This window comes from Geotrypetes seraphini, chromosome 6 (assembly GCF_902459505.1).
Source record: "Geotrypetes seraphini chromosome 6, aGeoSer1.1, whole genome shotgun sequence".
Classification (NCBI taxonomy): Eukaryota; Metazoa; Chordata; class Amphibia; order Gymnophiona; family Dermophiidae; genus Geotrypetes; species Geotrypetes seraphini.
In genome coordinates, this window is record NC_047089.1 from 160,294,284 (window position 1) to 160,310,620 (window position 16,337).

The 16,337-nt window shown below is 44.0% G+C and overlaps 1 protein-coding gene across 2 annotated transcripts in view; it reads right to left on the reverse strand.

Moving 5' to 3' along the window:
* Positions 1–16,337, reverse strand: part of ATP11A (ATPase phospholipid transporting 11A) — a 413,748-nt gene that overhangs the window by 132,435 nt on the left and 264,976 nt on the right. For both annotated transcript variants that reach the window (XM_033948051.1, XM_033948052.1), the window contains exons 6-10: positions 14,861–14,989; positions 11,230–11,333; positions 8,319–8,369; positions 4,973–5,037; positions 4,197–4,278 (exon numbers count right to left, since the gene is read on the reverse strand). In XM_033948051.1, coding sequence (XP_033803942.1) covers positions 4,197–4,278; positions 4,973–5,037; positions 8,319–8,369; positions 11,230–11,333; positions 14,861–14,989 — 431 coding nt within the window. The remainder of the gene's footprint in view (positions 1–4,196; positions 4,279–4,972; positions 5,038–8,318; positions 8,370–11,229; positions 11,334–14,860; positions 14,990–16,337) is intronic.

Here is a 16,337-nt window from a genome sequence, read left to right on the forward strand (position 1 = left end):
AACCCCAGAAGATGGAGGAGAGAGATGGTATGATGAGTGGCTTGTAGCACAAGCGGAGACGTAGGTGCTTTCACCAACCAATCGTCCAAGTAGGGAAACACCTGGAGGTTGTGAGACCTGAGGAAGGCCGCCGCCACAATGAGACATTTGGTGAACACCCTGGGTGATGAAGCGAGGCCAAAAGGTAGCACTTTGTACTGATAATGGCGATGGTGCACCTGGAATCGCAGGTAGCGACGTGAGGTTGGATTGATTGGGATGTGAGTGTAGGCCTCCTTGAGGTCCAGGGAACATAGCCAGTCGTTCTGAGAGAGATGAGGGTAAAGCATGGCAAGGGAGAGCATTCTGAACTTCTCCTTGACTAGACACTTGTTGAGGTCCCTGAGATCGAGAATGGGACGTAGGTCTCCTGTCTTCTTTGGAACTAGAAAGTAACGGGAGTAGAATCCCCGGCCTCTTTGTTCCAGAGGTACTTCTTCGATGGCATTGAGGAGAAGGAGGGATTGGACCTCCCTCAGGAGGAGGGGGGTTTGAGTTGAAAGAGAAGCAGACTCTACGGGAGGATTGTCTGGTGGAAGAGTCTGGAAGTTGAGAGAGTAGCCGTGGCGGATGATGTTGAGGACCCACTGGTCCGATGTGATGACCTCCCAACGGCTGATGAAGATGTGGAGCCTGCCTCTGATTGGCTGAGGAAGAGGCAATGAGGGTGGAAGACTGGCTAAGCCCTGGAGAGAGGAGTCAAAAGGGCTGAGAAGGTTTGGCAGGAGGAAGAGGCTTGGCAGGTTGATTAGACTGGGCACGAGCCTGGGTGTGTTGGTGTTGGCGGGCCCGCCTAGGTTGCTGTGAAGGTGGGTTGAGCGGCCTGGCGGAGAACCTGCATTGATATGAGGTCTGTGGTCTGTAAGGACGAGCAGGAGGAGCCTTTTTCTTTGGTTTAATGAGAGTATCCCATCTGGTCTCATGGGCGGAGAGTTTCTGTGTGGTGGTATCCAGGGACTCTCCGAATAATTCGTCTCCCAGACATGGGGCGTTGGCTAGTCGGTCTTGATGGTTGACGTCCAGATCAGAGACCCTGAGCCAGGCCAGGCGGCGCATAGCCACAGCGATGGCAGATGCACGGGAGGTGAGCTCAAAAGAGTCATAGATAGAGCGCACCATAAATTTTCTCAGTTGAAGCAGGCTGGAGATGTGCTGCTGGAAAAGTGGAATCTTGTGCTCCGGCATGTACTTTTGCATGGCGGAGAGTTGCATTACCAGATGTTTCAGGTAGAATGAAAAATGGAACGAGTAGTTGTTTGCCCTGTTGGCAAGCATGGCATTCTGGTAGAGCCGCTTGCCAAACTTGTCCATAGTTTTGCCCTCTCTGCCAGGAGGGGTGGAGGCATAAACACTGGAGCCCTGAGTCTTTTTTAAAGTGGACTCTACCAGGAGAGACTCATGAGGCAGTTGGGGTTTATCAAATCCTGGGATTGGTATAACCCTATAGAGGCTGTCCAATTTACGGGGGGCCCCAGGGACAGTCAGCGGGTTCTCCCAATTATTATAAAAAGTTTCCCGTAGGATATCATGCACGGGCAACTTTAGGAACTCTTTGGGAGGTTGATCGAAATCCAATGCCTCCAGGAAAGCTTGTGACTTCTTAGAGTCAGATTCCAGTGGCAAAGATAAGGCCCCCGACAACTCCCTGAGGAATTTAGAGAAGGAAGATTGTTCAGGTTTAGATGTGGTATCGGGTGCCGAAGGCTCTTCGTCCGACGACGATGCATCCTCCTCGGTACCGGGAGGGGATTCTTCCCATAGGTCCGGGTCTCTGACATCGGTGTGTGCGTGTCGAGAGACCGGAGTGGAAGGCTCGGTATGGTGAGTTTTAGACAAAGACTTGCCTGAGCGTACCAAGACGTTACCGGGTGATGAAGACCTGTGTCTGTCTCGGTCCCGGGAAGTACGGTCAGGGTCGTGGGAAGACCGGTGCCCTGCTCGGTCCCGAGGATCGGTCGTCGTCAAGGCGATAGTCTCGGCATGGGAATGGAGATGTGGTGCCGAGAGAATGGGCATGGAGGAGTCCATAGGTACCGATGGAGTGGATACCGGTTGGACGGTGTGGGGCTCGGGCCGGTCTGGTACCGAGAGCAGCGGTGCCAAGATAGAGGGTAAGAGCTGCTGAAGTTGCTGGTGGAGTTGTTCCTGCAACTTGTCCTGGAGGATGGCCGCGATGCGGTCATCCAGGGGAGGCACCGGAACCACTTTTTTCTTCTTTGGTTCCATGGGTGCCGCTCTACACTCCGGCGATGAGGAGGCCGATGACGAGGCACTCACCGATATCGGAGTGGAGCGTTTTTTGGTTTGGCGTGGAGCCGAAAGGACTGGTGTCGCCCCCGAGGTGGGAGGGCGCTCAAGGGTGGAAGGCTTCTTAGCCGGCTTACCTGGCGCCGGAGGCGCCGATGTCGTCTCAGGCGGCGTCGAAGTGGTCGGTGCCGATTTCGACGGTGCCGCAGATGAAGAGGTCGAATCCATAGTCGGGCCGGTGCCGAAAAGTAGATTTTGTTGGATTTGACGATTCTTCAAAGTGCGTTTTTTAAGAGTGGCACAGCGGGTGCAGGAGTCCGCCCGATGCTCCGGTCCCAAGCACTGCAAGCACCAGTTGTGTGGGTCAGTGAGGGAGATCGGGCGTGCACACCGCTGGCACTTCTTAAAACCGGGCTGCGGGGGCATGAATGGGAACACGGCCTCCGCAAAATCAAACCCCGAGGCCTGGATCGTGACAACAGGCCCCGCCGGGGCAGGAACGAAAAATAAAGCAAAAAGAAAAGATTTTTTTTTTTTTTTTTGTAAATTGAAAGAAAAAAGCACCCGAAGGTGAATAAACCGAAAAAATAACGCGAGCGGGAAGGCAAAAGGAGGATTTCAACGACGTTGAAAAACACACGTCTTCTTCGCTCCGCGGAAACGAAGAAACTGGGGACCACGCACTCCTCCGTCGGGCGGGAAGGCACTCGCGCACGCGCGGTGCGGCCAACTAGAACTTTCTAGTAAAAAGGTCCGTACCGAGGGCTCCGTCGGTGACGTCACCCATGCGTAAAGAATATGCTGCCTGCTTGTCCTGGGATAAGAGCAATGTAGTGAACCATAGAGGGAGATCCAGGCCCATATCCCACGCTATCCACTACATTTAGGATGGAAAGTGTGAGGCCAACAAAACTCACCCAGCTGCAACTATAAGGGTTATTGGGATGATAGACAGGTAGGTATAGTAGGTTTTTGAAGAATTTTGGAGGACTCAACGTACACTATAAGGAGGCTATGTGAAAAGTGTACTTGACAACCTTTATGTGAAGATCCCAGCAGTGTCCCCTAAGGTGCCCTGCTGTTCTTATGGCTTGTCTATGTGGCCAGTCCCATGTCCAAATGGGCTTGTTTGGATATTTTACATTTGGACATTTTGATTTTCTTTTATGGTCAAAAAAAGATAGACGTCCAGAATGTCTAGACGAGTCATCTTCGAAAAAGAATGATAGACATTTGCAGTTTCAAAAATGGTTGTTTTCTCAACATCCTTGCAGAACATCCAAAGTCAGACTTAGGGCTCCTTTTATGAAGGTGCGTTAGGGCCTTAATGCGTGGAATAGCGCACGCTAAAATGCTGCACGCGCTAGCCGCTACCGCCTCCTCAGTGCGTGCGTTAAAAACGCTAGCACCTTCGTAAAAGGAGCCCTTAGACTTCTTATCGAAAATGCTCCTCCATGTCAGGTTTTCAATAAATTTGTTTCCTTCATCCCACTTTGTGGCTGACTCCATTTTTCTATTGCCTTTCCTTATAGATGTACCAGATGAATGCAGGACTTTTGATCCTGCATTCATCCACCAACAGGTGTATAGATTTGTGCTGTGCCTTGGTAGAACACTAAGCAGCTCAGATTGTTTAGTTTTAGATAACAAAGCAGTGGGAAAACTACATATTTTGCAGAACTAATTTGAAAACATCTGCTGAATTGCTCAACAACAGAAACAGGAAATTAGCAAAAAAATAAATAAAAACCTTCTTATTTAATGATATGAAAAAACATCCATCTACCAATATCAACAAAAACTATACTATTGTACATGGAGATGTCTAATTTCTACTACAGAAGTTATTATTTAGTATGTGAATGTACACCACAATCTCTAAATTGCCATTAGGAAATGGAAAACTTTACTTTTCAACAGCTGATCGTTTCTGTGATTTGGACTGGTAATTCAATGCCATCTTGGTTTCCATGCCAGTGTAGATAGCAACACCTAAAGTGTTAGAAATAAAATAAAGATTATCAAAGTAGGACAAGGTCAATAATGCTAAAAACACAATCCAGCTTGCATTAAATACTTACTCCACATTTAAAAAGAACAGAATTATTTATGCATATTTCAGGTTACATTGAGACATCAAATTCTAAAATGGGCATTAGGTTGCATGATTAACAACACAGAGGCATCTATGTTCTAGTTCTGTTTCAAAGTATCTGTGTCTGAAAAAAAAAAAAGATTTGGGGAGTAATTTCTCTATTTTTCATTCTCTCCACTGGTACTTTTCATATCACCGTAAACAGAAGAAAACTACATTACACTGACAACAGTTCATGGCATGAGCCATTCAGATAAAGTTGTGAAAACATCTCTTAAAACACTGAACCTTTGCAAACACCAGATTTATTTGTATTAAAGCGACGGTAAAATGTTCCCTTTTCTGCACACGTTATCTCCCTGCTAACAGTTCCATTTTAGAAACCAAAGTGGGCCCTCATCAATACTAATTTCCTTATCCGAGTGTCAGTAATGACAGCAAATCAGTCTTCTTGTATGGTGCTTTAGCATGACAATACTAAAGAGAAAAAAAAATGCCTAAAGCACGTATTTAAACAAGCAATTGTTTAGAACCTGCATATTAAATCCTGCAATAAATTTACTCAGTCACAAATTAAGATCGCATATTTACCAAAGATTTTCTCTGTATTCTTTAAAGTGGCTCCTCTAAGCAGCAGATTTTCAGATCCCAATGGCCTATAAAGATAAAAATTATCAGCTTTTGTAAGATAACCAGGCAGCACTTAATACTATATGGATGACAAATGGACAAAGGGATATAAAATAGATTCAACTGTCATAAACTGGACCTTCTTGACCAAAGGGCTCCTTTTACAAAGCCGCGTTAGCGGCTTTAGCGCGCGTGACTTTTCATCAAGCGCACCGGCAGAAAAACTACCGCCTGCTCAAGAGGAGGCAGTAGCAGCTAGCGCACACTATTACGCGTGTTAAACCGCTAGCGCGGTTTTGTAAAAGGAGCCCAAAGTTTTGGTAGTTTCAAAGGAGAAATAATAAAACATTCATGCATTGATTCTTATATCACTGCATACAGTATTCACCATTATTAACAAAGTCAAATTTTTATTTGAGCTGTATGCAATTTGCTAATATTTATAGACCACACTGACAAACTATGGACCACTATATTTTAACGACTAAAAGTCAATGCTGCTGTTAGCCTGTTGCTGGGCTAACTGGCACCATGAAAGGATTTGGGGAATGGATATTTTTCACCAACCTTCCAGCAGTTTTTTTTTTTTTTTTTTTTTGGGGGGGGGGGAATAAAAGTATGTAGATGAAAGCATTTCCCTCTTCTTTGAGCTAGCCATGAGAACTGTGCTTTTTCCTTGGCAGTTTGACAATATTTTGACTATAATGGATATTAGCAAACTTGCTTTTTTTTTTTTATAATAGCAAAATTTCCTCCCTTTTTCCTCTTGTAACACACACTGATACATTCCTTGAACAGGGTCCTGAATAGAATGGGAAGCCAAAGCGGCTTATTAGGAAATTAGTACGTGGCCATTATCGGGGAAAATAGGAAATGCGGCCATTTTCCAGCCACACTAAAAGCGGCCTCAACATGCGGGCAAGCTCCACACTACTGATCCCGCTGATCACGTTTTAGAAACTGGAAACTGGAAATACATACTATCTGGTGTAAAAATCAGTTTGAAGCCTAATTTCATGTGGGATTAGCACAAAGGATAGAAAATACTGACAGTTAATGTATGATAAATGATAAATAGAAGTAGGTACTTTAAGGGTAAGCAAAAGGGCCCCTAAACGTTTAAACAATTGCAAAGTGTTTTGAAACTATGTAAGGAGTCCTGTTTTTTCCAGACACCATGTAATATACTCACCTGTGTTTACCTTTGTTATTTTTCAGCTGTGTGACTGGCCCTACTAAACTTTGTTCTTTCACATTTTTCCCTGCTTTTCTCCTGCTCTTGAATAGTCATGTGACATTCCTGTGATTACCTCTGGAATGTAGAACGTACAGTTTGATTGGCCCAACTGTGGTCAGATATTCCCTATCTTGGATTCTTTAAATGCCTTTATGCGACACATTGACAGGATTTGTCGGAGCCTGTGGCATAGATTTTGCTGTACAATGTTAAGTAAGTTTCTATGTGATTCTGTAAATCTTTACCTACCACCACATAGGCCCTTAAAATACAGATTAGCACGCACTAATAGACATGGCCCACAGTGCCATGTGGTCCATAGCTATAAAATAGAATATGTAGCATTTAGCTTGCACCAAGTTTTAGTAAAAGGACCCCATAGTTAGGGCCTGATTTCTCCCATGCCCATTATTGTAAAAGGATCCTTCTAATCCCACTCCTTCCTTCAGCAGTTCACTATTGTCTCTGCAGGTTTAGGAATTCTGCTTCTGAAAAGGATAGATTAATACTGTTCGTCAACAGGTCAGATTTGTCAAGTCACTGTGTGATTAAATTTAAGATACGTGGCTTTAACATATTGTGGTCTGAACTCCGATCAATTAACTTCCCTACAAACTCATAAAGGACGAAGGCAATCAGTTTATTCTAGGGGAAAAAATCACAGTTGTCCAAGGACGAACTGTACATCACTGGATATCAAGGCAAAATTTGGAATTTTAAAGAAGACCCCAACCTCATATGCTCCAAAATCTGCCAAAAAGCTGAAAAATTATAGCTACGGAAATATCAGGATGGCTGAAAATAATGCATAGAAAAAAAGTTGAATGGTAGTTTCTGGATGATGCAGGAAAAGTTTATTTAAAATAATATGGATATTAAAAATTAAAGATATAAATATAAAAACAATATGTTACAAAACATAAAAGCAACAATTCTTATACTCAGCAATATAATAATCAGTTTGCTCGCAGTGAAGATCTGTGTGTCCAGCAATACAATAATTCATATGATTCAAAGATCCAGTTTGCTCGCAGTGAAGATAAGCTATGATCAGATGAACATATTGTTCATACAATATGTTCACCTGATCATAACTGATCCTCACTGTGAGCAAACTGTTTTTTTGAACAATATGTTCACCTGAACACACACTAATCTTCATTGCAAGCAAACTGGTTCTTTGGATCATATGAACTATTATATTGCTGGATACACTGATCTTCACTGTGAGCAAACTGATTATTATATTGCTGAATATAAGAATTGTTGCTTTTTATGTTTTGTAGTGTATTATTTTTATATTTTTAATTTTTAATAGCCACATTATTTTAAATAAACTTTTCTTGCATCATCCAGAGACTACCGTTCTACTTTTTTAATGAATTTTTTTACAATAATCTAAGCCTTAGAAGCGTTTTCAGACACAAAATAGTTATGTGCTTTTAGCTATGTCTGGCGTAAATATTACAGCAGTTTGCTAGTGGCTCCCTCTTCCCTAAACGTATGTTGTGTCAGCAAGATATCTCATTTTCCCAAGTATATATTTCCTTTCCATAAGTGCATAAATACTATGGAGTAAGACACTTTACTAAGGGCTCCTTTTACTAAGGTGCACTAGCGTTTTTAGCACGCGCTGAAGATTAGCACACGCAAACCCCGTGCTAAATGGAAAATACTAATGCAAGCTCTACAGAGGCGTTAGCGTCTAGCGTGTGTGGCATTGTAGCGCGCGCTAAGCGCACGCTAAAACCGCTAGCACACCTTAGTAAAAGGAGCCCTAAGTCTTGATAAGAGGTTTCTACCATGGCCCTTAGTGCTAAATTCTCCAACACTCATAGGATTCTATGAGCATCAGAGCAGCGTTAGAGCATTTAGCACCCCAAGCCGTGGCAGAAACTTCTATCATGACTTAATAAAAAAAAAAGGGGGGGGTATTCGTTTGCATTTTTTTACATTATCATTAAGGCAAAAAATATTGTTATACATTGATATTGGTTCAATATATCTTGTGATCTGAAATTCTTGAATGAAGTTATTTGCTTTCAAGTAGTTAAAGAGTATTATACTCACCTTGCACGAGGTTCATCTCCAGCATGGTAAATATTAATTCGACCAACAAATCTTGTAAAAAGAAAAAAAAGAAGAGTAAAATAGTAAGAAACACATTTGAAATGCCATTCTATACCAACTAAATATATTGTTTGCAATAATGATTAAAGATGTTTGCAAATTAAGTTGGCTTCTTAGTTAAAGAAATGAAGACTTCCTATGTGAAAGTGTTTGCACCTTCTCCCAATTCTGTCTCTGTGTTCACCCTTGTATCTCAAGGATTAGAGCACAGATATATCTACACTTCACTAGGAGGGGGGTGCTGAAAAGTTCTCAGCCCAACCAACCAACTTCCTAAATTCTGAGTATTATTTTGCCACTGAAAAGTGTGTTATTTTATTTCGTTAAGTGCCAATTTGCAGAAACAACATTCTCTATTTTGACATTGTTTTAGATCATTGATTGAACCATACCCACATTATTCTCTTCTTGGTTGGGTGAGAACTTTTCAGCACCCCCTAGTATAAATATTGCTGTTGCTTCTGGTTTATAGAGGCAGGTCCCTTTGAATTGTCAGACATAGCTACAATCTAATATAATAAAACGCTAGGCCGTGCATGCGCAGTTCCATCGCATGCGTCCGTTTTCCGTGAGATGTACAGCATCTCAGATAGGAGTGGCATGCGCCCGAAACACTCTCTCTTCTCCGCCGAGACGGATGTCGGACACGGCGGCTGTCGGCCCGTGCTGTTTTTTGATCTGCCCTGCTCCTTGCCTGAAGTCCTCTCTCCTCCCCTGAGGCGGATGATCTTATGGGAATCAATATTCTTTGCTCTGCCCTGCTCCTTGCCTTACTATATTTTTAAGTTGAAAGACCAGGCAGCGGCTCCTCTCAGGATCCCCACCTGCGTCGGAAGTCCAATGCAGTCGGGGATCTTGAGAGGAGCCACCGCCGCCGTGTCTTTCAACTTAAAAATATACTAAGGCAAGGAGCAGGGCAGAACGATCTTCAAAATGGCGGCAAATCGATCTCCGTTCCTCCGGGGGGGGGGGGGGGGAGGGTCTGGGAGGAGAGGGATCGCGGCCACTCAGCGCCCCCACCGAGGAGCCCAGCAACTTTCCGCTGTCCGGGACCCGACTCATTTGCCACCCCCTCCCCTTCCCTTACCGCGGGCCCGACTGGCGATTCAAGCAGCGTGTGCTGCACTCTTCACACGCTGCTTCGGGCCCTTCTACTGCCCTGATTTACTCTGGCACATCAGGGCAGTAGAAGGGCCCGAAGCAGCGTGTGAAGAGTGCTGCACACGCTGCTTGAATCGCCATGTGTAGTCGGGCCCGCAGGAAGGGAAGGGAAAGGGGGGGGGGGCAAAGGACTCGGGCCCGCGTTTGTAGTCGCGACTGTGGGAAGGGAAAGAGGGTAGAGGAAACGCTAATGCAGGCACAGGGAACTGGTGTGGGGGGAGGGAAATGGAAGGGGGAGGGAATGCAGCTTTGCACAGACAGACAGAGGGAGGAAGGAAGACAGAAAGACAAGAAGAAAGACACAGGGGCAGGTACACAGGGAGCTGGTGTGGGGGGAGGAAATGCTGCTTTGGACATACAGACGGAGGAAGGGACACAGAAAGACAAGAAGAAAGACACAGGGGCAGGTGCGGGACAGCGGGAGTCGCGTCAGGAGGGGTGCGGGATGCCGCAGAGGGAACTTTTCCAATGGGTGCAACTGGGCGGCTGTCGGGAACCTCTGATCTCAGGCAGAGCAAGGTAAGTGTATCATAGGGATAAGAAGGAGGAGGGGGGAGAAAAAGGAAGGGATGCCTACTGCTGGACAGGGGGAGAAGGAAAGAGGTGCTGATGGATGGGGGGGGGGTGAAGAAAAAGGAACAGAGGCCTAATGTTGGACAGGGGGAGAAGGAAGGTGCTGCTGGACAGGGGGGAGGTAAAACAAAGGGAGAAGGGCTGCTGCTGCATAAGGAGACCTGTGAAGGGGTGGTGATGGACACAGGGGAGATAAAAGGAAGGGAGAATGGACAGGGGGAGCAGGCAAGGGGTGGTGATGGACAGCCAAGGAAAAAGAAAGACAGAAAGAAAGAAAGCGGCTAAGGAGAGAGAGAGAGAGAGAAAGAAATAAAGAGAGACACACACACATATATTCTAGCACCCGTTAATGTAACGGGCTATAAGACTAGTTCTCAAATAAAGCAGCTGCTGTATATAGTTCATAAAACATTTGTGTGTTCTCAACAGAATGACTCCATTAGCATTTCAGAAGAAAGGCATAGGAACTACAGTATAATACAGTGTCAGAAAAGGAAAGAAAACTTCAACCTGTCAACAAACTGGAAGACTCCTGAGTAGGTAACAAGGGAGGGTTTTGGTTTTTTTTACATTTTATTAACTTCTCTCCTTCCTTTATTAATTTTTCTTTTTTGGTTTTAATTATAATTATGCAAACTACCTTGCTATATTATAGGAAAGCTAGTTTATCAAACTCAAAATCAAGCCACAAAGCAGAAGAATGAAGACCCTCATCCAATTGCTCAGGACACAGGTGTGTGAAAGGTGTAACTGAAGAAAGAACTGAAGTACCAACTGCAAAAGCTAAGGTGGCAATTCTTTAAACAGGTGCCAAGATTAGGTACCCTGATGCCATATGCTTAACACAAATTCTATAATGGCCTCTGGGTGCCAAGATTCCATTATGGAATACAAGCTGGTCAGCATTGGTGCACCTACAGTTAGGTGCCAAAAGTTAAAGCAAGTCAATGTCAGTTTGAACTGATGGTGTAAGTGTGCCTTAAAATGCTGAAATATATTTAGTATTTACTAAACTGACCATAAACTAAAATACATACTTTGATGTGACAGACTTTTATATAACAACAAAGTAAGGATATAAATATTTATTAAATGACAAATAAAACTATTTTCTTACTTATACAGATCAGGCTGAGGCTGTTCACATTCAACAGTTGCATGCAGTGTATCGATATCTTGTTCAGTGTGGAATGCCTTTGTATCCTGAATGGCAAAATATGTCTGAAATGAAAGTAAAATAACTTTAAAATTATTAAAATCACATAATTATTTAAAAAATGTGCTTCTCCTGATTTGCCCATACAGCCAGTATGAGCTGCAAGCAAGAGGGAGGGAACATGTTGCTTGGTGGTGAGCAGGTAGGGGAAGACAGAAATGAGATATTATTGGATGGCATGAGAGAGAGAGACAGACAGACAGACAGACAGACAAGGGACAATATTGGAGGGGAGTGAGAAAGACAGAAACTGAGCAGAGATACATAGGAGAGAGAGATAGAGAGGGGTAATGATGCATGCTGGGGGCACAGATGAACAACAGCAATGATAAAAGGTGAGTGTGGGATGTGGAGAGAGAGAGAAGGGATGTTGTATGGTATGAAGAGAGGAAAGAGCTAATAAAAGTTGAGGAATAAGAGGAAGGGGAATATAATGACCAGGATAAGGGAAAGACATGGAAAGCTATGTGTAGAGCAAGTGGAAAGACTGGCTAAGAAAAATGAATGAAATCTAAGAGGGTAGAGAGGCAGAAGAAAATGGAAGAAAACTGAAAGGAACAGATCAATGATTGAGTTGAATGTAGAGGAAGAAGTGAAGAAAATGGAAGGAGAGTGAAAAATGATGAATTGGCATGAGATTCTTGGAAAGCGGTAGAAGACAGGAAAGCAGTAATCAGAGACTGGGACCAACACAGGACAAAAAAGGAAGAAAACCCAAACATACTAACTAGAGAATGACACGGGGAAAAATTATTTTCCCTGTCTCCGCCCTGTCCCTGTGAGCTCGTACCTGTCTCCCCGAACTTGGTCCCCATCCCCACAAACCATCTGATCCCATCCACACAAGCCTTAAATAGTTTTATACTGAACTTATTTTATTAAAGTATAAAAATAAACAATATTCTGTACAATTGTTATTTTATAAATCAAAGTTCTGGCTGCCAAACAAGAGAAAGAGCTCTTCAGCTGGCAGGACTTTGTTTATAAATATTTATCAACACAACTAATATACAACTTTATCCTAAAGCAAAAAAAAAAAAAAAAAATTTGAAATTTTTTTTCTACCTTTGTTGTCCAGTTTCTGCTTTCCTCATCTTCTCCTCATTCAATTCCTTCCATCCATTGTCTGCCTTCTCTCTGCCTCTTCCATATACTCTGTTACTGTGCCTCTCCCTTCAATCTCTCCCTCCATCCCCACCCCCATTGGTCTGGCACCCATCGTCTTCCCTCCGTTCCCCCCTAGTCTTGCATCTGTCTTCTTCCCTTCCATCTTTCCTTCCCTCCCCTAGGTGGTTTATAGCATCTCTCCTTTCCTCCCCTCAGATCTGGTATCTGTCTCCCCAATTCAGCATGTGCCTTTCTTTATCCCCTCCTTCCATCCAGTTACCTTCAGTGTCTGTTGCACTCTCTCCTACCCACTTTCCTTCAGTGTCTTCTCCCCACTCTCTCTTCCCTATTTCCCTTCAGCATTTGTTCCTTTCACACACACACCCCCCCACTTCCCTTCAGCACCCTTTACACAGCCCAGCATCCCCCTCCCTCCTTCCTTCCTCCCAATCGCAGTCTGGGCATCTCCATCCCTTTCCCTTCCCTGGCGATTTTTAGTTTTCTCTCAACAAGCAGCCAGAGCCTTGAAGTTGCATGCAGCTGCTGGAAACTTCTCCTCTGATTCAACTTCCTGTTTCCAGTTGCATGAGAGGAGAACTTTCTGGCAGCCAAACGCAACTTCAAGGCTCCAGTTGCTTGTTGAGAGAAAACTAAAAATTGCCAGAGAAGGGAAGGAGGGAGGGAGATGCCCTGACTGCAATTGGGAGGAAGAAGGGAGGAGGTTGCTGGATTGCACGATCGGAGATTTTGCGCACATTCCCTCAATTAACTGCGGGGACGAGGCCATTCACTGCTCCATGGGGTGGTGAATGGCCTTGTCCCCGAACCCACAGCGACCATGTTTTTTCCATCCTCATTTTGGCAGGTTACCTGCTGCTATCCATGGGTAATAGTCACAGTGTCATTCTCTAATACTAAACTGTAGCAGGTGTTCTCTGAGGACAGCAGACATATATTCTCACATGTAGGTGATGTCATCCATGGAACCTGGTGTGGACACTGCCAATTGTACTGTTACTTTAAATCTCTGAGTCAGTGTCCCCACCACATGCGCACAGGTGTCTTCCCACCCAATGTCGATGCAAGGGATCAGCAGTATAGTAAAAAAATCTAAAAGGCCAACTAAGGGAGGTGGGTGGGTTGTGAGAATATATGCCTGCTGTCCTCTGAGAACACCTGATACAGGTAAGTACCTTTTGTTTTCTCCGAGGACAAGCAGGCATTATATTCTCACATGTAGAATGCATTAGCTGCCAGGATCATGACTTTAGGAAAGTTTAAATATTAAATAAACATGAGCCTGGCAGTATCTTCTGTGTCCGCACAGAGTTCTGTGAATGATAACACCCATGTATAAGAATATACAGCCTAATTCTCTTCTGGATGCTGACATGAGTGGCCGCCCAAGAAGCGACTGCTGATCGCATGTCAATCATGCGTTGGCGTCCAAAAGAGAATCACATCTACAGTCCCAGTCAGACGGCTGAAATGTAGGCCAGCATTTTGCAGGCCAACATTTAAGGCGTCTGTCAAATGTCTATGCAGAGGTGCAGCGGCACTTAAGCCCACTCAAGGCCACTTCTGGGTGAAGCCACACTCATGCCCCGCCTTGGGCATGCTTAACCATCACAACACATCTACGTAGATGCACCGTGTCTCTGTAGACACGCTCGGAAGCCTACAATGTGGGCATCCTGCCTCGGAGAGTTGTTTGAGGTTTTTTTTTTTTACGTGAATTCCAAACGGCTACCAGATGGCAGTAGGACACATATTGCTGCCTGCCATTGGGATACACGTTTTCGAGAATCAAGCCCATAATGCCCATTTCTCCTCAGTGAAAAATAATTTTACTTTTAATTTAAAATGGATGAAGTAATGTGGCAGCTACATTAGTTCACATTAAAGAATAAATAAAAAGAAAAAAACTGGAAATAAAGTGGCAACCTTTTTATTGAACTAAATACTTTTTTTTTAAACTAGCTTTCAGATGTCAAAATCTCCTGTCTTGGGTCAGAACTGTATGCCATAACAGCAGTGTGCTGTCCTGAGCTAAGGAAGGAGGTTTTGGCCTCTAAAACTAGTCAAAAATTATTTAGGGCTCCTTTTACGAAGCTACATTAGTGGTTTAACGCGTAATAGAGCGCGCTAATTTGCTGGCCGCGCTAGCCGCTACCGCCTCCTCTTGAGCAGGTGGTAGTTTTTCAGCGAGCGCAGGGGTTAGCGCGCGCTAAAAAGGTGCGTGCGATAAAGCCACTAACGCGGCTTCGTAAAAGGAGCCCTTAATCCAATACCAATTTTTAAAAAAGTTTTCTTGAGTTTATGGACGTTGGTAGAAGAACCCTCATTTTGGAGTTGGCATTAACAGGCTTCATAATCTCATGATGTTAGATCTTGTGGAAGAAAGAATGTATATAGTATTTATTACCTTGTGGCTAGATTCTCCATCCAAGCTTGCTGTGGTTACAAAACATGTTCCATCTTCCCTGCTCGATGATAATATTATTAAGTCACATGGAAATGTTTCATCTTCTTTGACCATCACAATGTCTCCAACCTATAAGAAAGCTACATTGTTCCTAATGTATTTAATGGAATAAAATGCATATCCATATGTGGCCTTCTCTGGGAAATGGTTACTAAAGTAGCATATCCAAAAGGTTGAGAATGCTTATGAACCCATGTCATGAAAAACAGCCAGTCTGCAAAAATGACATGTTCAAACTTCTGTAACTTATTTTTTTCACATAAAAGGATGGGATCCATTGGGCTGATGTATTACAAAACTGTACGCTGTAACTGAGTTAATTAAAAACTCATTTTTGGTTACGTCACTTTTCCCAAAGATGATCATATATATCAGTAGCAGAGCAAGTAATGAACTGTACTGTAACTTTTCTAACCAAGCAGAGCATCCAAGATCTCATAATCTATAATGTATTTATATTAGGGATACAATTACTTGTCATTTCCAAAACTAAGCTCAATACCAGTTACAATCATTTTGAAGGTGTAGTCTCCAGAACTGTGAGGTCAAAACAGAGACTTATTCAAAGGCACTATTACCTCCTTTCTTATTTATTCAATTTTCTATACCGCTCTCCGAGGGGAGCTCAGAACGGTTTCTCCTGCTGGTTATTCCTCTCCCTATGTAGCAAGTATCCATCAGGATCTTGATGCTGCCTGTTTCACCTGTTTGGCAACCTTAATATCATTAGATACAATCATTCCCCAATAACACTCTTTCATTCACAGTAATTCACCTCTATAGTATAGATTACCATTCCACTTGGATTTTTGCAGCCAAACTGCATGGCCTTCCCGTTTTTGGCATAATATCTTAACTCACAAGAAAAAATCAGAGTAATAACTAAATCCAAAAATATAAAAAAATCTATATAATAAAACCGTAGGCGGCGCATGCGCAGTCTTATCGGCGTGCTTCCATGATCCGTATGTCCGTGGCCGCCAAGACTGCAGCATGCCCCGCTCTTACTACGGCCCCACTGCCCTACACTCTCCAGAAGGACTGGACTGTACGAGTCCCCAGCACAAGCGCGTCGGCTCGAGCCACTTCTCATCTCTGCCTTGATTACACATAACAATAAAAAATGCCCCAGACGTTAACACCAGCCAGAGAGCAAGAGGAGCGCCTGCGATCCACTGTCACGTGAGCCCTGCATTTGACACATAGGAAGTGTGCATGCGCGGCTTACGATTCTTTGAAAGACGCGGCGGTGGCTAATCTCACGATCCCCGCCTGCGTTGAACTTCCGACGCAGGCGGGGATCATGAGAGGAGCCACCGCCGCATCTTTCAACTAAAAAAAAACAACAAACCAAGGCGGATGTCGGCCCGATGGCTGGAGTTCACCGCTGAGTCCGGTGAGGAGTGCTTCCCTCAAC